This window comes from Cibotium barometz, chromosome 9 (assembly GCF_041138505.1).
Source record: "Cibotium barometz isolate CiBa-2024 chromosome 9, ASM4113850v1, whole genome shotgun sequence".
NCBI lineage: Eukaryota > Viridiplantae > Streptophyta > Polypodiopsida > Cyatheales > Cibotiaceae > Cibotium > Cibotium barometz.
The window spans coordinates 41219528-41244243 of record NC_141054.1 but is presented as its reverse complement, the minus strand read 5'-3'; the positions used below and the strand labels follow the sequence as shown (position 1 = coordinate 41244243).

The following is a 24716-nucleotide window of genomic DNA, read 5'->3' as shown; positions in this document are numbered from 1 at the left end:
AAGTTGATAAATACAAGCCTACGTTACGTGCTAAGATTTGGCCCAAACGTATGGTGAAAACTGTGACAAAGCATTTTCTTCTTCTTTGAAGATACCCCTACTAGACTTGTGATGGCATTATGAGCTCATTATGGATAACCAATTCATCAAAGAGACGTTAAAAATACTTTCTTGAATGGAGAATTACAAGAGTAGTGTATATACAAATGGGAAATGTTTGAAATACTTTGACTGTACTACTGTTGTTAAGAGTTGAGAACTTGTGTATGAGCTATTGGAGGATCGTAGGTGAAGAGGCTTGAGATTTCAATTTTTTTAAAAAACAAACACTGTTTTTGCAACTTTGAACAGTTTCAATCATTCCAAATACTTGCATTTTCCTTGACATTCTCAACAGTGAGCACTAATTCATAGCCTTCCAAAGCCTTTTAGATCCATGTGACAAGCACACCCATATGTGAGACTTTCCATCACCCATGATATCATCATCTCAGTGTCTAACACTCTTCTTCTTTGAACTGGGTTCAGAAAAAAAATCTCACAAATTTCTTCGGTGTCAAAGAAGTTCCCTCCATGAATAAGGATCTTACTCATAATGGTCCTCAGGTTGCAAACAGGGGGTTCAATACATAATCATGCACTAAAATTTGCCCTCAATAAGGTTGCTAAGTTTACATTTAATAACCAGCTACAAGGTTTACAAGATGAAAAAAGCTATCGAATTCCAAATGGATGATGGGCTGTGTTTGAGTATATGTGGAAGGCACTGGCACTACTTCTTCTCACATACCCCTGACACGAACTCTCTTTCTCGAAACTCTCTTCCTTTGCAGAAAGAGGTTGTAGAGCACCTCACTACTTGATTGGCCAAGCCGCTGCAACAGTAAGCATTCACATATCCCAATAGGCCTTCATCCTTTGACACGTGAGGGGGGGTGATGGCATGGCAAATCTGAACAGACAGCATGCAAGGTATGCTCTGACATGTGCACAGCATACTTTTCGAGAATGCCCAGCTTTTGCTACCATTCACACGCTTCCCTCACGTTCTTGATACCATTGCTGCCTGTAAGGAAGTGTTACATCGCTGAGCTGGACATCCACGCATAGTTAGATATCATCCATTTCATTTACCAATGTTGTAGAGACATTTACTTGCATGATGGAGTGCCTCACATGCCATTATCAGCTGCCAGACGCCCAGTCAAACCCCATGCATCTGGCTAGCATTGAATGTCTGTCACACCGCCCCAGCTCCGAAAGGCAGTAATTAATGAAAACGGCAACAGAATGCTGTGTTATGGTGAAGCTATGAATCTTTATGTTCGTTCAATGACCATGTACATAAATTTAGCAAGCAAGATCATGTTACCATGGCAAAGCCGCAAGAAAGGATCAAGTGAAACGCTTTTTGAAAAGTGCATGACGAGGTTTGTTTGGGTCCCGCTTTTTGAGCTTCCCCTGGCCAGACCCCTGACCTCTCCCAGTGCTGCAAAACATTACACGCCAACAGGCCATGAAATAACTTTTGTGGCCAGAGAAAAGCATTAGCTTTACAAAGCCCACACACACACACCCACAAACACTCCTGGAGAACACATGCAAACCTGTATTCCATGTAGACCATGCCTCGCGCCCCTGACATAGCACTCATGGAGCCAATTGTCCGCCGAGCTGATAGTTGGGTGATATCATCAGCATCTTCCTCTAGCTGTTCTACCCCCCCAGCTTCATCACCAGCATTAAGGACCTAGGGGCATATATCATTTAACGAGTTATCCCTGAAGAATTTTACTCTAAACCCTTCAGTTAGTTAATTTCAATTATCAGTTTTGATGTCAATAAACATAGGGTTAATCACATTACCTTGTTTAGAAGATCCAACCGTTCATTGAGGTGAAAATAATTAAGCTCTGGACCTGAATCTGCTGGAGGTATGCTTGTTAGAACCTAATATACCACACACAGTGAAACTCCCGCATATTAGTTTTGCATATAGCACTGCTCTTCAACTAACTCAGTATTGTGTGCACTTACTTTGAACTAACTCAGCATTGTGTGCACTTACTTTGAAGCTATAACCCTGATCAATCAAAAACTGTTGCCTCTTGGTGGAGAAATACATTTCCTGCATATCCATAAACAAACACAGAATATTGCACAACACAGCATCTGAAAAACACCGTCTTTGTAATCATAGTTGTCAGGTACGATACCGATACCGTACGATTCGTACCATACGATACTATACGGGAAAATACGGTATGCTATTTTTAAAAAAAATTATCGTACGATAAAATACGGTGTTTTAAAAAATTACTTATAAACTTAGGTATTTCCAATTTCGAGATATGGAGTATATCTTAAAAAGGAGGGAAGCATCATAGTACAAAGAAAGCTCAAACAGCCATAGACAAGCAAAAACAAGACCACTACTCCCAAAAAAAAAATATTTTGGAAAAAAAAAATCGCGGAAAAAAAAAACCGTACAAGTCCGTACGGTATCGTACCGTACAGTATTCCATACGATATGCTGTCGTACATCATACGGAGACAACTATGTTTGTAATTATATCCTACAGAAATCTCACTTGTGTATCTGTAGACACCAAAGAGTAGAAAAAAGCATTGAACTCCTCTGCACCTCCTGGTCCCCTATCTTTTGGTTTACCCTATATTGAAATGTATGTTAGGAAATGATCAAAGATATCAAAACAAGTTGCTGCGATAGCACACATTATGCCTTAGCACCTTGGCACGCAATATGCGTCCTAAACGTTGCGCCTCTTGGCGTCGTGAACCTGCATGCGATGAAATCTGAATGATGACATTTGCTTCGGGAATATCAATAGAATTGTCTCCCACCTGCAGCAGACATCCATAATGATGAATCAATGCTATGTGCGCGCCCACACACACGTGCACACGCAAAGCTCGGTGTGCTTGTGTGCATGCCTTTGACTGGGTCAGATAGAAATCAAGACAAACTAGCTAAACAGAACTTCTTTACCTTGGACAGAAAAATTGTGTTGACCTGAGGATTGTGCTTAAATGCATTAAGAATGTGTGTCCTCTCTTGATGACTGCAAAAAATCCGCCAAAAACCAGAGCTCGACTGAATCCATCATTACAAATTAAAAGACAGTACCCCAACTTTGGAATGTCTCCAAAAATATAGAAGATCATAACAGCAAACAAAACCTGGTAGCGCCATAGATGCACGGCCTTCTCAATTTGGTAGCGTACTCCCTCAAGGCAAAGAGATTATCAGAGAAGACAATAATCTTATCTCCTCTCTGCTGCTCGTGAAAACGCAGAAGAAACTCACAAGCTCTAAACTTGTTCGGATTCATTACATATAAACCCTGCACACAATCCAGTAAGTTCAAAAGAGCATTGCATTCCACCCCATTCCCCCTTCTCACCAACAATGTTTCTACCTAGGTGGAAACTCCAGCATAGACTTTAATTATCTTCATTTGTAGCATAAGAGACGGATTTCTAGGACCAAGACCTGGCGTCTCCTTGCGTTGTCCTTCTTCAAGTACTCTGCAAAGAACTCTTTGGTCATGGGGCACCATACTTCTGCACACTGAACGTTGGCAATATAGCCTTGCTTGACCAAATCCAACCAATTAGCCTCATACAACTTCGGCCCAATCAGAAAGTTCAAATCCGTAATACGTTCATCCTCTCTCACAAGAGTAGCTGCAGTCCACCAGACATTTAGGGGAAAAAACAAACAAGTGCTAAGGATTATTGAAAAGAAAATCCAACCAAGATTGCAAGGCCTACCAGTGAGGCCAAGTTTGCAGTGGGACTTTGTGATGCTGATCACTTTGCGAAACATATGCGCTGGGACCACGTGCACCTGCCACAAAATTGCATGGACAAGCATGGCTTCAATGAAGCACCTCAAACACCATATCCAGTCCATTAATCCCATGGAACTTAACCTGTTAGCTCACCTCATCCATCAAAAGTAAGCCCCACTCTCGGTTCCTTATTTCCTCAATGATTTTCTCAGACTCCTCCGATCTTTTCCCGCCGAATGCAACCATATTATAGGTAGCCACAACAACGCCTGCATTACCTCGGAATCTCTCCTTGCTGTCTGATGTGAAACGGCAAATTTGGTCATCCCTGACTGTGGACCATAGCTTAAATTGAAAAGCCCATTGATCCACAGAAACAGCATTTGTGGCGAGGCAGAGACAGCTCTTCCTAATCCTACAGGCAGCTGACACTCCCACAAGTGACTTGCCTGCTCCACATGGGAGAACAATGATACCAGACCTTGCACGACCTGCAATGTGAGAACAAACAACCCACAAACATCACTATGCCAATCTTGATTGCATGTATGTACTTTTTGTTATGATAAAAAGACACAACAACCAGTTGCCAAAAGCATGCTGATACCATTGCCAAACATCTTGCTCAGACTTTTCTCTTGATACGGGCGTGGCTGTGCCTGTGGCTTCAGTTCAATATTCAGATCGGGATTCACCTAATTCGAGAACACAATGTCAAGAAAACCGGGTACATAGTCTAGTCAGTAAAAGAGAGATCTTAACCTACCTGGTTCTCTCTTGGAACATACCGTATCATTTCTGAAATCATACTCTTCTAGCATGGGGTAATTTAGTGCACTCGGCAGGCAGCGCTGTTTCACATGTTCTACCTGACAGCAGCAAAATCATATGTATACAGTAAGCTATGTATTGCAGCAAATCCTCGCTCTTGGCATAGTACACAACCCTGTATTTTATACAAAGTTAAGTTCTAAGCATGGTCGTCGGCCGGCCCTTGCCCAAGTGGCTGTTGCACAATGCTAGGAAGGGGGCGTGACACACAAAGCATGGTCGGGCATTACCCTAAATCAAGTAGATTGAGATTAATAGGGTCAATAAACAGGTCTCCCTCCACACGTAAGCATCTATGCAATGGTATGGGAAAACAGAAGATGAGGATCTACCTGTGCGGGATCTATTTCAAAAGAGTGCAACTCTTTTTCTTCTGTAACAGCGGCAAGATCATCCTCAGCGAGAAACTCTTGGTGAGCTTCACCCGCTTCACTCGGACCTTTGCTCACACTGAAGCTGAGACCATCCTGGGCTCCAGTATCCGCCTGCGACACGTCACAAGCACTCAAGTAATGCAAAAAGCCCAACCTCACGACTGTGGAGCAAAGTCCACATTTCTGATTTCAACACAGCTTCTCTCAATTGATGGAATTTGATTTCTAAGAATGACAGTACCTGACTGGAAACTATCCGTGCACGAGCCACAACATCATCTCTAACCATGGCTTGCAAAATCTGAAACAGTCCCCCAAAAAAAAAGTCATGCCCATCTGTGCAGTAACAATAATACAACTGATCAATGATCCAAACCAAGAAAAATGCTGTCACTGCACATTGGGACCTAATGAGGACATTGTTATGGTCATACGGCATTTTTGGGAGAGCAAAAATGGGGGAATGCCATCAGCAAGGGAGAGGAGGCAAGAGGAAAAAGGACAAGAGAAAGGCATAAGGAAACAAGAAAATAAGAGAGGAAAGGAAGGGAGAGTAAGAGAAAGAAGATACAAGAAAAACAACAACAAAAAACTAGCCAATTTAGGCCTGAATTGGGATTTTCTGAGGTGAAAGGTAGGTGATTCCGGGGAAATGGTAAGGATGAAACTGCCAGAACACATCCCGTTTTGAAATATAGAAATCCCAAAGCGGACCAAAACCCCGGTGTTTCAGGTGTTTCCAGTAACTATCATGAGTGAGGATGTCATATATGTGAGATCTGTCGCAAAGAACCCCATCATCATCAACGTTTTCACTCAGGTTTGCATTTTTTTCATCAAGGCTGCATTTTCTAATGCATTCTTAAGCTCACAATTCTCTTAGATGTTAGCATCTTCCAGCCTATATAAATGTCAACTACGATCAGGATTCAGAGTGTTGAAAATCATTATAAATGGATTCCATAACAAACGCAGCTTATGCCATAGACATGTCACAGGCAGAATGAACACAAGCTAGAAATATGGAACTTCCAGAGCACTTTCAGAACCATGTAAACCAACCTCAGGAAATGGAGATTCTACAAAGTATCTATTCTTCTTCAGTACAAGCTTCACTTTCCCATAGTTTAAGGTCGAGGCACGTATAAACTCCACGATTTCTTTTGAAAGCTTTGTTTTCGAGAGTCTATCCAGCACAGTGATGACTGTCTCTGTTTCCAACCCCACAGAGACTGCAGCATAGAGGGAATGGGGTGTCAAGTTATACTCATGAAGACTCTCTGGTCTGCAAAACAGCATCCAAAAAAAAAAAAACAAATTAGAATGTTAACCATAATTATGTCTATTACCTGGGCGTATAAACCTTAAAAATAGCACATGCAAATGATGCAGCTGTGGGCATACGCACAATCACCATCACCTGCAAACAGGTTCTGCAATTGCAATGAGAAAATCATAGGCTTGCTTGTAGAGGTGTGAGAATGTCTCTAAAAATATTCGACCGTCAGCGCAAACCCAGAGCGGCCTATTGAAATGGTCCGCCTTAAGCTCCAATTTGCTGAAATCTTTTTGCTTTCCATCATCGCCACCTGGTAAAACAATCTTTTGTTGGTTAATCTATACTGCCTGCATACCCTTGTAGCATAACAAATTAACAACGGTACCTTCTTGATTATCTTCATCATGCTCTTCCGTGAAAACTAACATTTCTTCATCATCATCATCCTCAACTTCCATGGTGTAAGCTTTATTGTGACTTTGCTCATCCTGTGATGCATACATCAAGAAACTTGATGAGAAGAGCCAAACCTTACCTTGGAGGCCTTCTCACGGAACTTCAAATCATCAACTCCATCATAGATTGCATAGATTATTTACTATAACGTTCCCACTTGTGTCTATTCACACAGCATCATAGAACCAGCTCTATCATAATTGTGCAAATACATTCCCACTAACATGTCATGTAAAGACAAAATTCCATGAAACTCGGTGCATCAAAAGTGATCAAAATACCTTCAATGAAGTGTTTGGTTGCATGAGTGATGGAATGAGCACACACAAAGCAACAATGCAGTACAATCAATGAAAGAAGTGAAGTGTGACAAATGCACATCTACCCTCAAAGCTTCAAACCGTGGACTCCATCATTCATCACCAAGACTCTAACATGACTACAGAAGTTAAGCCTGACTAAGCTATCAACGCTGATTAAGAAAACACTAACCTACTTGCATAATCAACAGTAGATAGAAGAGAGTGTTGCATGCGCGGAAGCCTTGTTGTACTGATCCACAACCCTAAGCCCGATGCCCTCCAATGCTTATGATGATGGTGATTCTGATGATGATGATGATGAGGCTGATGTTGCTATTGATTATGATGGTATGGATGCTAATGAAGATGATGATGCTACTGTGGATGACCTAAAATGCTGTCCTAACTAATGGATTAATCAAGGATTCCAATTTGGTGTTCAGCAACCAAATCAATGAACCAACAAGCTTCCGATACAAGGAGGCATCAACCTCCTCACAAGGATCATTAACTGTAAGTTTGGTATTCGGGTCCATCGGTGAAGAAATAGGCTTGAAGTTCTCCATCCCAAAGGTCTCCGGCAACTCATAAACATACTGCTACTGTGAAACAAAGAACCCCCTCTGGGTCTGCCAAATCTCCAATCCCAAAAAGAAATGGAGTAAGCCTAAGTTAGTCATCTCAAACTTTCACGAGGCAGCCTTCGTCACAGCTATGTGCTCCACATGACCGCCGTTGAGAATGAGATCATCCACATAAAGGATAATCAACGTGACCATACTGCGCTCCCGAAAGAGATACAAGTTAGGATCTACAACTGATCTCTGAAATCCTGATTCTTGTTCGTAGAAAGAAGGAATCAATCTTCTGATTCCAAGCCCTGGGAGCCTGCTTAAGACCATACAAAGCCTTCTGTAACCTGTAAACCATCCCCTTTGATCCCGGAACCTCAAAGCTTGGAGGTTGCTCAACATACACCAATTCATGAAGTCACCATTAAGGAACACAAATTTTACATCCATCTGATACACCGGCCACCGCTGAGAAGAAGCAAGGGAAAGAACTGTCTAAATCGTGGTTATCCTCGTTGTCGCTGTTTTGACGGCCTCAGAACCAACTTCCAAGTGTTATTCTTCTCAATGGTTTTCAGTTCCACTTGCATAGCTTTTCTCCAAGTCTCCTAGGAAAGAGCTTCCTTAACGGAAGTGGGCTCTTTCTCCCGAATGATACGAGACATCAAAGCATAGTCCTCTACCACTTACTCCAAGAAACTGCTCCCGATCCAGAAGTCCAGCAAAATCCAAAAAATGAACCACCATATGTCCATATCTCCAACCCAATCTATATCACACCAGTCCACACAATGTGCTCCCTCTTCAGCCCAAGAAAGGATGTCGTCTGACTCTCTTACCTCCAAGAAAAATCTGCTCCTTAGAGAACACCGCCAAACTATCTCCCTGTTGGCACCCCCTCTAGACACCCTAGAGGCTCACAATGTCTACATCAGCCTTGGTACTCAAGCCTCCAACTCTGAGCTTGTTGAGCACCAATCTCCAGATACAAGGTTTTCGGATCTCCATGTATCCCTCGGTCCAAGAATGCCTCCCTGTCCTGCTAACAGTCCAAGTGGAAGAAACATACCTCCAGCACTATAGCTGACAATCTTGCTGGCACCTGACCTTTAAAACCTGTATCCATAACTTGTCGTCGCGTGATGGGACTACTACTCACACACCCCTATGAGTCACCCAATCACATGGCAACACCCCTGAGCTCTTTGGTATTAACTATGGCACTGAGCTCAAGAAGGCTCTCCTGCCAAAACCTGACACCTCCAGCTAGCAAGCTCCCAACCAACTAGTCACGTGTCCATGTGGAACCAAATATCCATAACTCATTATCCCAAAGCACAATCTGATGTAAATCATCTACTCCAAACTGCTGCTCCACTGGTACCTACCTGTACCCAATGAACCTGTACACCTGCATGCATCCTATTCCCATCCTACAACTGAGCAAGTACCTTTGAACCTCCACAACAGCTCTCGTCACCAAGTGACCTAGCCTGCCTCTACATGAATGCCGATATCAAACTGTACACCAAGCTCCCAAATCAATGCTCATCCTAGGGATGAAGACTCCTGTGCCTGTACCCTGTAATCCAGAAGGCCATCTGCCTAGGGAATAGGAGTGGCTCACCTTGCCAAGTAACCACATCCCCCTCTCAAGGTGAACACCCTGAGAACCTAAAGGAAACACCTGTACACCAGCAAAACTATGCTGAACTGGCACAAATTCATAGACCCCCTCTACTGTCGAGAAAGGGCTAACTGTCTTCCACACACACCTCGAGGATGTGAATCCAAGTGTGCACCCATGAGTCTGAAAACTCTGACAAAGCAAAGATTGGTTGAGCAAGGGCTCAAGGCCATGTGGGAAGGCACCATTCCTCGAAAAGAACACCTGCCTCCACTGCCTCCAAAAACGCAGATGAGATAATGCAAAAAACGTTGCTGTAACCAGCAGGCAGCACATGTACCAAGAAGAAGAGAGGGAAGAGGAAAACACAGCACCTTCAGCACCTCCTCTGGAGAAAAACGCAGCCATGCTGCCCAGCACCTCCTCTAGAGAAAAAACTGCTGCTGTGCTGCCCAGCACCTCCTCCTCTGGAAGAAAATGCAGCCATGCTGCCCAGCACCTCCTTAGGAGAAAAACGCAGCCAGGCTAACCACCTTTAAAGAGAAAACGCAGCCATGCTGGCTGCCCTTCACCTGCTCACAAGGGCAGAAAATGCAGCCAGAAGAGTACCTACTTTGGCCGCCCCAGTCCTGCAGAAAACGCAGCCAGAGGGGGCTGCCCTGTACCTCCTCCAGCCGGCCCAGACAAGACCAAAACACTCCCTCCTCCTCTGCAACCAGCAGTATCAGAAAACGCAGAAATCCTTCTCTCATAAAAAACGCCAGAACACCTTCTGTAGAAGAGCCTCAACCCGGTGCTTTGATACCATGTCAAAAGTGCGCAGCGGAAAGCGTAGACATAGGCACAGAGAGAAAGAAAACGAATCTGCATAATGAAGAAGAAGCAACGATACAATCAGCCCTGTGCAAGGGGTGTCACGTGCATCCCGCACTTGGATGCCACGTAGACATTCTGTACAGAAGGTGCAGGACCTGGGATGGTGAACTGGTCCCATGTGAGCCCAGTCCGGGACGAGTCACCCAGGGATCCATCTCAGTCGTCCGAGGTCAGGTGTGCATTGTCCTGCACATGAGTCCAAGGTCAGGTGTGCATTGTCCTGCACATGAAGCAGTGCCAGTCCGCGCTGTGAGTCTCCCTCTGGAATGATGTCAGATGTGCTGAGTATCTGGTTTGCAACTGGATGCCAGGCCTCTGTAGGCATGTAGTTTGCATGTAGAGATGGGGCCAGCCCATAGGGCTACCCCAGGGCAAGGTTTTGCATTGGCATACTTAGCATGGGCATGGGGGAGGTATAGAACCACCCCCAAGGGGCCAGGAGGGCCCAAGACATTGCCCACCAGCCAAGGCAAGGGCTGGAGGGGCAGTCGGCCAGCTCCAGAGCCTCTGGACAGGCAGCCGACAGAGGGTAAAAACCCTAGAACAGAAGGCGGCCAGGTGTGGGGGGCAGTCCCACACCTCTGCGCAGCATGTCCAGCAGCCAGGGTGCTGCCCAGAGTCATGCGCAGGCTGGACAGGGGCTAAACCAGTGTGAAAACACTTTATTAAAGTGTGAACACAATTTAATGATGAAACTCAGTCGTGGGTGCTTCCTGAAACCAGCCGACTGCATGAAGGGAGGGGTATAAATACCCCAGCCCATAATCCCATTATTCATCTCACAATTCACCAAGAGCCTCAAGCATTCAAGGGCCAGGACAGCCAAGGGTTTGCTAAAGCTAAGGGGTGAAGGACTGAAGGTCAAGGGCAGGTTTTCCAGCCAAGAAAAGGTCAAGTACTTTGTATTTGTTTCAGATTTACATCATTCTAATAAAGCAAATACACCATCCGTGGTGGGGGCCCTACAGAGGGTAATTGGGACCCAATACTGTGTCCTTCTCCATCTCCCCCTTCTCTCTCTATTTTTCTGCACATCGTCTTTCAGTTGTGCGTTAATTCCGTCGCGAAAAGAGTGCTGTTTTCTGAGTTTTGAAGTACCGATCCTTCTCCGAAGAATCCGCATATTACAGTGGTATCAGAGCCTACTTCAAGGACGAAGATTCAGCAAAGAAAACCAGAAAATTTTTCGCTCGTGTGGTTGGTTTTTAGACGCCGGTGGACTACCCCTTTCGGAGTGACTCCTGTCCCTCGAAGGACGGTTGGTTTTTAGCCGCCGGAAGCCTCCGGACGTCTCCCACACAGATAGTGGATGGTCAGATTGCGTTCCGGAAAGGAACTGCATTTTCCCGCTATGGCGAACTTCGGCGACGAGAGAGAACCAGAACCATGGGACCAGAGTGCACCAGGCAGCCCAGCTAGGGCACCCGGCTTGAGTGTACAAGACATGTTCCAGCAGACGATGCGAGCAATCGCAGACCAGACAACCAAGTTGGACGAGCAGAAGGCGCGGATTTTGGCTCTGGAGGAGCGTTCTCGCTCTCCAGCGTCGCGTTTTCCATCTCCTCCTCCCTCTCCTTCCGTACCCCAGATACCAGATCCTCGTCACAGGGACCCTCTCGAGGGGTCACAGCAGCAGTCAAGCTCCTTGCTTGAGATGCAGATACGGGCATTGGAGATTCGACAACGAGAAGACGAAGCCATGCGACGAGTGGAACACGAGCGTTACCTCCGAGCTTTGGACGCCAGATTGACACCGGCGGCGCCCTCGAATCATTTTCCCGAGAAAATGAACTTCAGTAAGTATAATGGTAAACTCGATCCCACTACTCTGTATTCATGGTTACATCAATTTGAAGCTTACTTTGCCGCAGTTAGGAAATCAGATATTGACAAAGTGATCTTAGCCAGTTGGTATTTGGAAGGTGAGGCCATTCCTTGGTGGACTCAGTGGGCTCATGCCCACACCAGATCAGGTATGGCAGCTTATGGGTGGGACGAGTTCGTCCGTGACCTTAAGCAGCGGTTTTTACCGCCCCACTACCTTGAGCGACTCGAAGACGAGTTCAAGGGTGCGCGTCAGAATGCGCAACCAGTCCTTCAGTTTGCCAATAGAATTTCGACCTTGTGTCTACAATTAGGCTTATCTGATGCGGACAAGAAAGGGCAGTTTTTGTATGGCCTGGACACGCACATCCAATGGGAGGTGCGTATGTTTAGACCAGCCACCTTTGAGGACGCACTCTCGCTTGCGCAGAGTGCAGAAATGAAACACAATGGTAGCAAGCCCAAGACTTCCCAGCCGGCTTCTCCCAAGGCTAACACCTCGGGGGGCAAAAGCCAGAACCAGACGGGGTCTTCCCCAGGACAGAGCCCGGGAGCCTCTGGCTCCAAGAACTCGAACAATGCGTCTAAGCTTACTCCTGACCAGAAAGCGGAGGCAGTCAAGACAGGTGGCAAGTTGAGTGCTGAGGAGCTTGCTCAGTACAGGAAGGAGGGTAGATGTTACTTTTGTCACACAAAAGGACATACTTCTCGGGATTGTCCGAAGAAGCCTCCAAAGCCCGCCGCCGCCTCCACAGCTTCCGTGGTGAGCACAGCTCCCACACAGACCCCAGTGGCTACCCCTAGTTCTTCAACCCCCGGTGCTTCAGTTGGAGCAATTATTAGCCGGGAGCTCGAAGATAAGCAGAAGGGCGCCCATGACCAGGAGTATGAGCGCAACGAATTGCTCAAGTCCTTTGGCTACATAGGTGGCCAGAGAGTCGTTGTCTTGTTTGACAGCGGCAGCACGGAGGATGTGATCACGGAAGAGGCCGCTAGGCGTGCCCGTTTCGAGCTCACTCCGGTGGACAAACAAGTTGAGGGTTTTAGCACAGGTATGACTACGAGCGTCAAGTATGAAGCTCTAGGTGCTAAATTAGTCATTCACGGCATAGAGTTTGTGCGTGATTTTATGGTTGCCCCTCTTGTAGGAGCAGACATAATTTTGGGTATCCAGTGGTTTCACAAGTTCCTTCCTGATGTCAAGTGGGACAAGCACACGTTCCAGATTGATCGGAATGTGTCAAACACCCCTGTGACCATTAAGTGTGAGCCAGGTATTCCAAACTTTCCGCTCATAAGCCACTTGCAGGCTAAGCGAGCAGTCAGGAAAGGCGCACAGTGTGCGATGATTTACATCCAGACAGCCCAGACGGTGGCCAGTGCTTCCGAGAAGTACTCGGTTCTCCATGAAAAGTTCCAGAAGATTTTTCTTCGGGACAGTCTCCCTCCCCAGCTTCCCCCGTCTAGACCGGAGGATCACAAGATTGACCTCCTCCCAGGCTCGGAACCCCCGAGCAAGTTTCCGTATCGCCTTTCTAAGGCAATGGAATCGGAGTTGGACTGCCAACTCCAAGAATTGTTGCAAGCTGGCTTCATCCGCCCCAGCGTGTCGCCATTTGCAGCACCGCTCTTATTCGTCAAGAAGAAAGATGGGTCTTCTCGGTTGTGTGTCGATTATCGTGCACTCAACAAGCTGACTATCAAGAGCCGATTCCCGATGCCTCGAATTGACTATATTCTCGAGAGGCTGAATGGAGCTAAGGTGTTCTCTAAATTGGATTTAAAGAGTGGGTACCACCAGGTTCGGATTGTTGAGGGGGACATCCCCAAGACAGCTTTCCGTACAGAACGGGCCCACTATGAATTTGTGGTCATGCCATTTGGTTTGACGAACGCCCCAGCTACATTTAACCGCATGATGATGCGTATTTTCCGGGAGTTGATTGGAGTGTGTGTGTTCATATTTCTGGACGACATACTCATATTTTCAGCTACAGTTGAGCAGCATGACATTGATGTGGAGAAAGTCCTTAAGTTGCTGGAAAGCAACGAGCTCTATATCAATGAAAAGAAGTCAGAATTTTATCTGTTCCAGGTACATTACTTGGGATATATAATCAGTGCCGAAGGCATTCGACTTGATCCGGCTAAAGTGGCCGAGATTGTTAACTGGGAAGTACCTCAGACTGCTTATGACATTAGATCATTTGTGGGTATATGCCAGGCATATTCCACCCACATTGACAAGTTTTCTGATCTCTCGGCAGACCTCACCGATCTGCTAAAGGGAGTGAAAACAAGGAGGCAAAAGATTCGAATGACTCCACGAGCGTTGGAGGCATTCCAGAACCTCAAGGTGGCTTTGTCTGAAGCGCCTTGTCTAGCTCTTGCCTCGTGGGACGAACCATTTCAGGTGATCACCGATGCGAGTAACATCGCAATTGGAGGTGTATTGCAACAGAATGGTCATCCAGTAGCTTACATGTCTCGTAAGTTACTGCCCGCCGAAAAGAATTACTCAGTCTATGATCGTGAACTCCTAGCAGTCATTCAGGCCTTGAAACATTGGAAACATTTCCTGTATGGCCGTGACTTCGAGGTCCGCACTGACCATCAGGCATTGCGCTGGATTCAGACGATGCCAAGTGCACAGTGGAGTGATCGACAACACCGCTGGAGTCAGATATTCTAGCAGTTCGGTGGCATGATTGAGTACCTTCCAGGAAAGGCCAATCCAGTGGCCGATGCTTTGAGCAGGAAGGGACAAGTATCTGCGATTCAGACCACTAGACTGGACCTTGTTGGTACAGGACTAGAAGACATGAAGCACACGTACGTGGATTCCGAGGAATTCGGTACGCAGTGGGAACAGGCATTGGATGCCACAGGACCATGCCATTTTCTGATACGCGATGGTTGGCTTTACTACAAAGGCCGACTGTGTGTCATGAAATCATTTCGGGCGGCTCTTCTCCATGATGCCCATGACGCCATTACAGGTGGTCATAGGGGCATGAATTCGACTCTGGAGAAATTAGAACGGCAATACTATTGGCCAAAGATGAGGCGTGATGTGTTTACTTATGTACAACGCTGTGACATTTGTCAAAAGGTGAAAGCTCCTCGTGGAAAGAAGATAGGGTTGTTACAGCCTTTGCCAATTCCTGAGGGTCCTTTCCAAGACATTTCGATGGACTTTGTCACAAATCTGCCTCCCAGTCCGAGTAAGCGTAATACACAGTGTTTGACTATTGTTGACAGGTTCAGCAAATTTGTGATGCTTATTCCTTGCAGGGCCAATGTGACCGCCGAGGATGTTGCCCAGCTATTCATTCGGCATTGGTACCCGATTGGTGGGATTCCTAGGACCATAGTGTCAGACCGAGATGCCAAGTTTACCAGTCATTTTTGGAGGGCATTGTTTGATAATTTTGGTACTAAGTTGAATTTTTCCAGTGCATTCCACCCACAGACAGATGGCCAGACAGAGATATACAACCAGTTGGCCTTTGATGTGCTGAAGTGTTATGTCCACGATCAGCAAGGTAAGTGGGAATCGTTTTTGCCTTTAGTTCAAGCTGTTTTAAATGACTCTTTTTCTTCAGCTATTGGCAGGACTCCATATGAGGCAGCGTTTGGAAGGCCTTTCCAGTCGTTGTTAACCAGGACTTCATCTTCAGTACCGGAGGCGAACAGAGTGACGGAGTCTTACCAGGAGATCCTAGAGTCCGTTAAAGACAGATTGGCTAAAGCGCAAGAGGCCTACACTCGACAGGCCAATAAAGACCGAAGGGACATGAAGTTTTCGGAAGGAGATTGGGTATATCTTTGGATTATGAAGCAAAGATTGAAGCAGGTGGGCAAGCGATGCCCAAAGTTGTCTTTCAGGAGCTTCGGACCATTCCCTATCCGGAAAAAGATTAATGAGGTGTCTATGCAGTTAAAGCTACCTCCGAGTTGGACTATGCACGATGTATTTCATGTCAGTTGGTTAAAGCCATATGCAGGTCCACCCCCTTCAGAGGTCAAAGACGAAGCGGAACCAGACATCATTGATGAAGCAGAAGTAATGGTTCCAGAACAGATCCTTCTGCACCGTTTCAAGCATGGCTCAGGCCGACGACTACGACAGTTCCTCACGAAGTTTCAAGACCGAGGAACTCATGAAGCGGTATGGCTCGACAAAGAATTTTTCGAAGATTATCCGGCTTTATTGACGGATTATTTGGAGAATATGCAGCTTCCGTCAAGTTAAGCAGAAGGGGATGTCACGTGCATCCCGCACTTGGATGCCACGTAGACATTCTGTACAGAAGGTGCAGGACCTGGGATGGTGAACTGGTCCCATGTGAGCCCAGTCCGGGACGAGTCACCCAGGGATCCATCTCAGTCGTCCGAGGTCAGGTGTGCATTGTCCTGCACATGAGTCCAAGGTAGGTGTGCATTGTCCTGCACATGAAGCAGTGCCAGTCCGCGCTGTGAGTCTCCCTCTGGAATGATGTCAGATGTGCTGAGTATCTGGTTTGCAACTGGATGCCAGGCCTCTGTAGGCATGTAGTTTGCATGTAGAGATGGGGCCAGCCCATAGGGCTACCCCAGGGCAAGGTTTTGCATTGGCATACTTAGCATGGGCATGGGGGAGGTATAGAACCACCCCCAAGGGGCCAGGAGGGCCCAAGACATTGCCCACCAGCCAAGGCAAGGGCTGGAGGGGCAGTCGGCCAGCTCCAGAGCCTCTGGACAGGCAGCCGACAGAGGGTAAAAACCCTAGAACAGAAGGCGGCCAGGTGTGGGGGGCAGTCCCACACCTCTGCGCAGCATGTCCAGCAGCCAGGGTGCTGCCCAGAGTCATGCGCAGGCTGGACAGGGGCTAAACCAGTGTGAAAACACTTTATTAAAGTGTGAACACAATTTAATGATGAAACTCAATCGTGGGTGCTTCCTGAAACCAGCCGACTGCATGAAGGGAGGGGTATAAATACCCCAGCCCATAATCCCATTATTCATCTCACAATTCACCAAGAGCCTCAAGCATTCAAGGGCCAGGACAGCCAAGGGTTTGCTAAAGCTAAGGGGTGAAGGACTGAAGGTCAAGGGCAGGTTTTCCAGCCAAGAAAAGGTCAAGTACTTTGTATTTGTTTCAGATTTACATCATTCTAATAAAGCAAATACACCATCCGTGGTGGGGGCCCTACAGAGGGTAATTGGGACCCAATACTGTGTCCTTCTCCATCTCCCCCTTCTCTCTCTATTTTTCTGCACATCGTCTTTCAGTTGTGCGTTAATTCCGTCGCGAAAAGAGTGCTGTTTTCTGAGTTTTGAAGTACCGATCCTTCTCCGAAGAATCCGCATATTACAAGGGGTGGTCACCGTGAGTGAGGGCATGATGAGCAACTCCCCTGAGGGAGGACCCGGGCCTGGAAGCCCCTGTCAAGATGTCGACACAAATGAGTCAGAGCCTGGCCTTATATAGCCCCTATTGGAGCTGGCCGACTTGCTCTAGAAAAAAGACCCACGACTAGACAAAATAAACATGTGAAAAATGGATGGCCAACCCTACAACCAAGGGCCCTGAACAAAGGGAAAAAAATATGGTGCTGCCTAGGATAAATCTAGGCATCCCTGATACACAACTTGGGCACACTACCAGGAGATGAATAATGCTAACAACAACACCTCTCACCGACTTGCTCAAGGGGGTGAAAACCCATCAACAAAAAGTCACAGTTACAGGCAAGGCACTTCACGCATTTCGTGCACTCCAGAAAGAAACCTGAGAAGCGCCTATTCTGAAGTTAGCATCTTGGGATGAACCTTTTGAGATCATTATCGGTGCCAGCAATGTTTTTAGGTGTGATCACAACGCTCAAACATTGGAAGCCTTTTCTTTATGGACACGTTTTCAAAGTCAAAACAAACCACCAAGCACTTAAGTGGCTCTAGATGATGCCAAGTGCCCAGTGGAGTTATTGGCAAGCCAGATGAAGTCAAATCTTCCAACAATTTGGAGGAATGATCGAGTACATCCCTGGTAAGCATAACCCAGTTGCAGATGCCCTTACTCGAAAGACCAGCATCCAGACCATGCAGAAGTATACCATTCTCGAGATCTCTGGAAAAGACTAGGATGTACGTCGATTCCGCAGAGTTCGGTACTCAATATAGTTTGGCCCTCAATTCTGATTTTGGCCATTATTTAGTGTAGAACGATTGCTTGTTCTACAAGAACCACCTCTGTGTCATTCGGGAAAAGCGCGCAACTCTTCTCCATGATGCCCATGACTCCTTAGTTGGAGGCCATAGAGGTATCAACAATACCCTCGAGAAATTGGAAAGGTCCTTTTATTGGCCAAAAATGAGACATGATGTTTATTCACTTGTTCAAGTCTGTAAGATTTGTCAAAAAGTTAAGGTTCCATATACGAAAAAGGTTGGTTTAGTTCAGCCTTTGCCTATTCCCGACAGACCTTTCATCGAAATTTCTATGGACTTTGTAGGGCCTCTACCAGCATCCACCGAATCTCACAACACCCAGTGTTTTACCCTTGTGGATCTTTAGTAAATTCTGCACGCTCATCCCATGCAAGCATGCGGCCAAAGCCGAGGACGTAGCCCACCTTTTTCTCAAACATTGGTATCCCATTTGTGATTTGTCTAGCACCATCACATCAGACAAGGATTCCAAGTTCACCTCACATTTTTGGAGAGCATTATTCAAGAACTTTGGGACCAAGTTGCAATTGTCTAGTGCATTCCATCCACAAACAGACGGCCTAACAGAAATCTATAACCAGTTGGCCTTCAATGTTCTTAAGTCATATTGTCATGACCAACAGTCCAAATGGGAACATTATCTTCCATTGGTCCAAGCCATCTTAAACAATACTCATTCATCCAGTGTCAGACTCTGTATGAGTCAGCCTTTGGTCTCTTCTTGACGAGAATGGTGTCTCCATCTCTCGAGGCTAACAAAAAGACACAATCATTCTTCGAAATTATTGAGTCAATTAAAGATCGCTTGACCAAAGCCCAGGAAGCCTATAGTAGACAGGCAATGAAACTGGCGTCTGGTAAAAACCAAAGTGCGGTAGACTAGTTGTCACCCAAACACAGTTGTAGTCCAGCAAATAAGACAGACAAAAGGGAGCTAGAGTGCTCCTACACAAAAAGAACGACAACACCTGTTGGCCCCAAAGCTTGGCGCCCCTTTCAGTATTTCTTTATTCACATTCAATGGAAGAGTTTAACTCAATACATCATGGCCATTCATGGCTTATACATATGCATGTCCAAACTGTCAGCCCTCTCGACCTCTTAGCATAGAGGTTTCACACAGCCTTGTGCCCCAAAACACCATACTGTTATTCACCTCTAATCAGCCAAGATAGTACATCCATGAGGCCCTGTAAACACAGTCAATTTGCTCATGCACATATCCAAAAACACAGCCATGAAACAGTCCATGAACTCTTCCTAACACATTCAATTGTTGCTCTTGTTTCTTCCCTCTTGGGCTGCAAATTCCTCCACCCACAAGGAACCGAGAGAAGAACCCCCGAACAGCCCTCTGACTGGAAGAAAGAGAAGATATGTACTCCTTAGGCTCGCATGCGTGTGATCAGAGCAGCCATCATCCTTGCCTCAATCTCCATCTTCACCAAGACCGATCGAGAGAGAGAGAGAGAGAGAGAGAAGAAAGGCTGAATTCAGCCCACACCTCCGCCTGCAACCTAAGTGTAGCTTCAAGCACTGCCCTTGGAGTCCAGCAACTCACGAAGAGAGAGACAGAAGATGGGAGAGAGAAACCTGCTATCCTGCAGTCCTGACCGCCGGCCTTCTCACAAAGAGAGAGAGTTGTTCACCTGCAGACTGCCCGCCCTGTGGTTTTATGCAGCCAGCCAATCGTCGAGAGAGAGAGAGAGAGAGAGAGAGAGAGAGAGAGAGAGAGGGGGGGAAAAGTCTCCTGTCCAACTCCCGCCTGCCAACCTGCTGTGGACTGCCCCTCTGTCCAGCCCATGAGCAGTCAGTCCAACTTGCTTTCTCTACAGCCGGCCTGTCGCGAGAGAGAGAGAGAGAGAGAGAGAGAGAGAGAGAGAGAGAGAGAGAGAATAAAAACACGTACGTGTCTGTCTCCAGCCAGCCCCCCCTCCACGTGCAGCATCCAGCACGCCTCTCCAAAAAGGCACACCCAATAATATCGTGGGCTTCCCCTCAAAATGAGCCAGTTTGTCACGTGCACCCATGCACTGTGGTACATGGTGACAAACTGGCTCATCAACAGTGGAAGAATCATGCACAGAAGTAGTACCTTTTAGGATATATTTGTCGTATGCCATGACCCCTTTGTGAGTCCTAGTCTGGGACATGTCAGGCACGAGCTACGTAAGCCAGTCTCCTAGCCATAGAGGTCAGAGTCAAGTCGGTCCTCTTAACCCACTATGGAGAATTCAGCAAGTGTTCATCATTTAGATGCATGTAGAGAGAGGTCAGCCATTGCAGTAGCGTGCACTATAGGCATTTAGTTGCATTGCATGTAGTGGGGCCAGCCCCAAAGGTGGGCCAGCCTTGCAAGGGGTAGCCAAACCCCTAACCATGCACAATGGCCAGTCGATATTATGCAGTCAGCCAGGTCCTTTTAGGGCTTGGGCCCCAATCGGCCAGGTCAGGCAGCCAGCTGACCAACTAACCAACCAGCCAACCAGTTCAGGTAGCCGACCAACAATTGTTGCTAGTCGTGGCCATTTACTACAGCTGACCAGCAATTGTTGCCAATCATGGACAATTATTGCTGGCCCCGACAGGCTGTAGGGGCAGCTGACTTTCATCCCTGAGCCATATAAAAAGGCAAGGCATACTCAGTCCCTAAATATGCAGGTACAAATCAGAGATTATCATCAGAAGTCAAGCATGTATGCCTAGGCTCTTGCCTATGCATACCTACAGCCATTCTTGTGCTTTCAGCCCAAGGCAAAGAAGCTTAGTCTCTTCAGGAGTATTCACCACACCTACCCTCAGTCTCGGGCCGATGTATTTCTCTCGAAGATAGCTTCACAGTCACCTAAAGCTTATGCACAGTTCTAGTTCTACCCAGCATTTGGTCCTTTGTCCTTGTGTTTGGCGGTCAATCAGTCAGTTTGTCCCCTCAGTCTTGTGGACAGCTTGTATACAGTTCTCCAAAAGAAGAAATAAAGCAAATACTCCTGCTTGCAGGGGGGACCCTTTAGTGGGTAATTCAGGATCCCATCTGGTGTCATCTCTACTACATCTCTTTCAAATTCATGTATGTTGTTTTAAAGGATTGCTAAAGACATGTTGTTTTAAAGGATTGCTAAAGACTCACTAAACTTAAGTTTAAAGAAAGGCTTCGTTGTTTCACACGGTCCTAGCTCGAAGCATGTTACAGTTTTGGACCTTTTCCTATAGTTAAGAAGCTCAATGATGTCTCCAAGAAAGTTGCCTAACAATTGGATGATGCATGATGTTTTCCATGTTTCTTGGCTAAAACCATATGTTGGACCAGAAGTTTTTCATCTCTCAAATGAATAGCAGCCAAACGTGGTTGACGAGGCAGCAGTCATTGAGCCTGAGCAGATCCTTCTTCATCGTTGGAAGCATGGTTTCGGTCGAAGAGTCCGTCAATTCTACATGAAGTTTCGAGATCGAGGTACCCACGAAGCCGTTTGGCTAGACGAGGAGTTCTTTCAAGAGTACCCCCAATTGTTGGCGGACTACTTGGAAGCCATGAACATGCCGCCAAGCTAAGCAGGAGGGAATGTCACATGCACTATGCATTGTAGTGCATGGTGATAAGATGGCTCATCATCAGTGCATCATTGTACAGTAGTAGGACCCTTTAGGATATGATTTTGTCGTATGCCGTGGCCCAATTGTAAGCCTGAGTCTGGGATATGTCAAGCACGAGCTAAGTAGGTCTTTCCTCAACCATAGAGTGTCAGTTGATCAGTCAGTCAAGTCCCTTAACCCTCTTGGAGAGAATCATTCATGCATATAGAAGTCAGTACAAGCCTTAGGGTTTGCATTAGGTCATGGTCTGCATTGCATAGCATTCATCTCATGTGCATGTGAACCTTCCCTTAGCATTTCTAACCTTTAGCCATATCATTTATTCCATTGCATAAGTCTTAGACCTATTTATCCAAGCTTAATATCCTGTTGGCAGCATTAATATCCAGTCGGCAGCATTATAATCATTATATTCAGCATATTCAAGTTGTGTAGCTTTATTAAGTCAGCCGACCAGCCCTATGCTTGCATATAAATACCTAGCGTTGCATTCTCTCAATCATCATCATCGATCAAGCATCCAAGGGGGGGGGGAGACTTTAACATGTTGGAGTCGACCAATGACAGACTCGGAGGTGGAATGGCCACTATATCTGGTGCAGAGTACTCAGCATGGGAAGAGTTTATCTTGACACTCATGGGATAGGATCCTTGGCATCTTACAGAGTTCGGACATAGTCCCGAGAGTTTGTGTTTCTCCAAATTTGACCGGAGGAACACCGGCCCTAACCTATCGAGACTCAATCATTTCTATGTTGATGAGTGGGCTTGTGGGCGTGGCGGTATGATTGGTATTTTGGTTGGTACTACTTTTTCCAACCACACTCCGATTATCCTGTCCCTAAATGACCCCTGTTGGATGATCCCCATAGGAGAGGCAGGACACACAGATGACTACCAGGATTCCAGATAGCCTTCTTCAAGACCTAGAGGTCTGCTGCAGCAGGATAGAGGGGATAAGGGAGAGGCTGGATTTTCACTCAAGAGCAACGGCAAGAGCCCTAGTTGCTGGCCTTGGCGAGATTAGCAATCTTTTACAGGAGGCAATGCAGAGTAGATTGGCTAGCTTCCAAGAACAGGAGAGGAGTACTCACGCAGGAGTCTTGCCTCTCTACAGTGGATTTAGGAGAGTGCATCAAATAGCCCATGGATTGAGAGTCAGCTGGATGCCGCCCGCACAGAGCTTAGATCCATCGAAGAGCGACGGGTGAAGTACATATACTACACCAAAGCCTCTTTTTGGACACAAGCGGGAGAGATAGGGTCACTAGAGATTTCTTTGAGATTGCAAGCCCACACAAAACAGAGAGAGGGTATCCGCAAATTGCAAGGCCTAGATGGATCTATTGTTACAAACCCTATGTTTCCCTAGATGCTGGTCGGTTTCTCTTACTGCTGTCGACCTGTTTAAAATGCTCACGACCACTGAAAATAAGCATTAAATGGAAAGGTGGTTTGATTGAAATAACAGTTATATATAATTCCTCTTCTTAAAGAGAGACATAGCTAGAAATGCTTATAACCACAACAAAATGAAAGGCCTGCGGCCAGACCCAATTTACTTGGAGCCAGGAAAAACCATGCTAGGCATGGTAAGCCGAAGCAATTTAGGTTAAGGTTCATGACTCCCATAAAAAACGCTGAAAATGTTAAATAATGTCTGACCTTCTTTCCTGCACGCTTTGGCTTCTTGCTTGACCTGCCTTTCTCACCTGTAAAAGCATGAAAACAAACGAATCACCAAAGTGAAATGGATGAAAAGCCCTAATCATTGGCAAAAACACCAAAAGAAGCAGACAGTTAATACACAAAACCTAAGAGTAGCAGAGATTAGCCTATTATGCAGCAAAAGCAGAGATTAGCCTGTTCACAAACCATGCCCAGACATCATGCAAAATCCACTTATTCCTCCGATTGATGTAGGGAGGTTTGTGCTACTATGGATTTTTTGCAAGTGTTTCGTTGTGATCCGTCGTGCTTCTCCGGCCAGGACAGCCCCGTGAGGAGGAGAAAGCAACACCAAGCAGAAAGAGCCCCATTCATAGCCATTCAGCCAGCGGGTCCATCAGCGGTTCGCATGGCACAAACAGGTGGTGGATAGGAACCCCTCTTCTTCATCTGGACTCCAAGTACGCAACAGACTTCCATGGTGCAGTTCAAGACGCACCTCATGGTGTTCTTGCGCGATTTTGAAGTGAAGGGCGAGAGGCCCAAATCTTCCACCGTGGACAGCTCCTGGCCGAGGTATAAGTTATTGTATGTTGTCGGGCTGTACACTCTCCTATATTATTAATTAGTGCCCTGCCTAATTACTTGTGCTTAATGGTGTTTAGGCAGAGCAAATTTACTGTCGGAAATGTTCTGCTTGACAAACACACCTTCGTTCCCGTCTCTCCTTCCGCCTTCCATCTCTGGCTCCGATGCCCTCCGTCCGGCCTTTTTTACTTATAAGCTTTTTTAGGCCGGGTATTGCTACGAGATGTTTAGTATTATTCAAGAAAGAAACTTCACTACATCATCTCAAGCTTTTTAAGAGAAGCTTAACTCAAGCTCAATTTTCTATGGAGTTTTTCACCACCCCGACAATTCCAGAATGAACCTAGCCAGCTCAGCATCTTCTTCTTCAAACTTGCTCGCAACTTCAGTCTACTCGTGTTCCTATCTTTCCCGGTCTGCTCTCTGATGTTTCGGATCTTTTCCTCGCACTCTTCTCGGGCTTCATTGATTACCAAAGATTCCTCAACGTTGATCCTGGATTGTTGGGCCTGGCATACCATGTTATCCACCTTGAGGATCAGCCTCATCTACACACACAGCATAACTCAGGTTGGGGTATTTGATGGGTTCTACATTATGAAACACAAAATGATTGCGCATTATCCAAATACACTAGATATATTCTACTCGGATTGTATTCCAAAGATTAGATGAGCATCCCGTGAAATCCCCCAGCAAA

General features: G+C 46.2%; 1 protein-coding gene across 17 annotated transcripts; it reads right to left on the bottom strand.

Moving 5' to 3' along the window:
* Positions 1 to 509: 509 nt before the first annotated feature.
* On the bottom strand, positions 510 to 24302 carry LOC147635591 (general transcription and DNA repair factor IIH helicase/translocase subunit XPB1-like). 17 transcript variants are annotated; one of them, XR_015266681.1, is made up of 22 exons: positions 24139 to 24302; positions 23426 to 23472; positions 6685 to 6787; positions 6441 to 6609; positions 6083 to 6305; positions 5262 to 5321; positions 4979 to 5131; positions 4604 to 4684; positions 4423 to 4510; positions 3969 to 4306; positions 3796 to 3871; positions 3515 to 3708; positions 3202 to 3365; positions 3011 to 3083; positions 2752 to 2865; positions 2592 to 2672; positions 2069 to 2128; positions 1867 to 1950; positions 1608 to 1750; positions 1373 to 1489; positions 1156 to 1293; positions 510 to 1066 (listed from the first exon to the last, which is right to left on the bottom strand). XR_015266681.1 is itself a non-coding variant. In XM_086802960.1 (21 exons), exons 1-20 carry the CDS (start codon positions 24167 to 24169, stop codon positions 1396 to 1398), a joined length of 2376 nt encoding a protein of 791 aa, XP_086659086.1. In that variant the 5' UTR covers positions 24170 to 24302; the 3' UTR covers positions 510 to 1237; positions 1373 to 1395. The 17 variants fall into 17 exon arrangements, 10 of the variants coding, with proteins under 10 accessions (XP_086659086.1, XP_086659087.1, XP_086659084.1 ...); XR_015266680.1 differs by having other exon boundaries at positions 1156 to 1237; XR_015266684.1 differs by lacking the exon at positions 24139 to 24302 and adding an exon at positions 23636 to 24018 and having other exon boundaries at positions 1156 to 1237.
* Between the last annotated feature and the right edge of the window lie 414 nt (positions 24303 to 24716).

What these genes read in the sequence shown, in the direction of transcription:
- LOC147635591 (XM_086802957.1), bottom strand. Translation starts at nt 24,169, where the DNA reads ATGGAAGGCGGAAGGAGAGACGGGAACGAAG. An exon ending in GAGCAAGATGTTTGGCAATG is followed by an intron (nt 4,307 to 4,422) that starts GTATCAGCATGC and finishes CTCACATTGCAG; the next exon opens with GTCGTGCAAGGTCTGGTATC. An exon ending in GACGCATATTGCGTGCCAAG is followed by an intron (nt 2,673 to 2,751) that starts GTGCTAAGGCAT and finishes ATTTCAATATAG; the next exon opens with GGTAAACCAAAAGATAGGGG.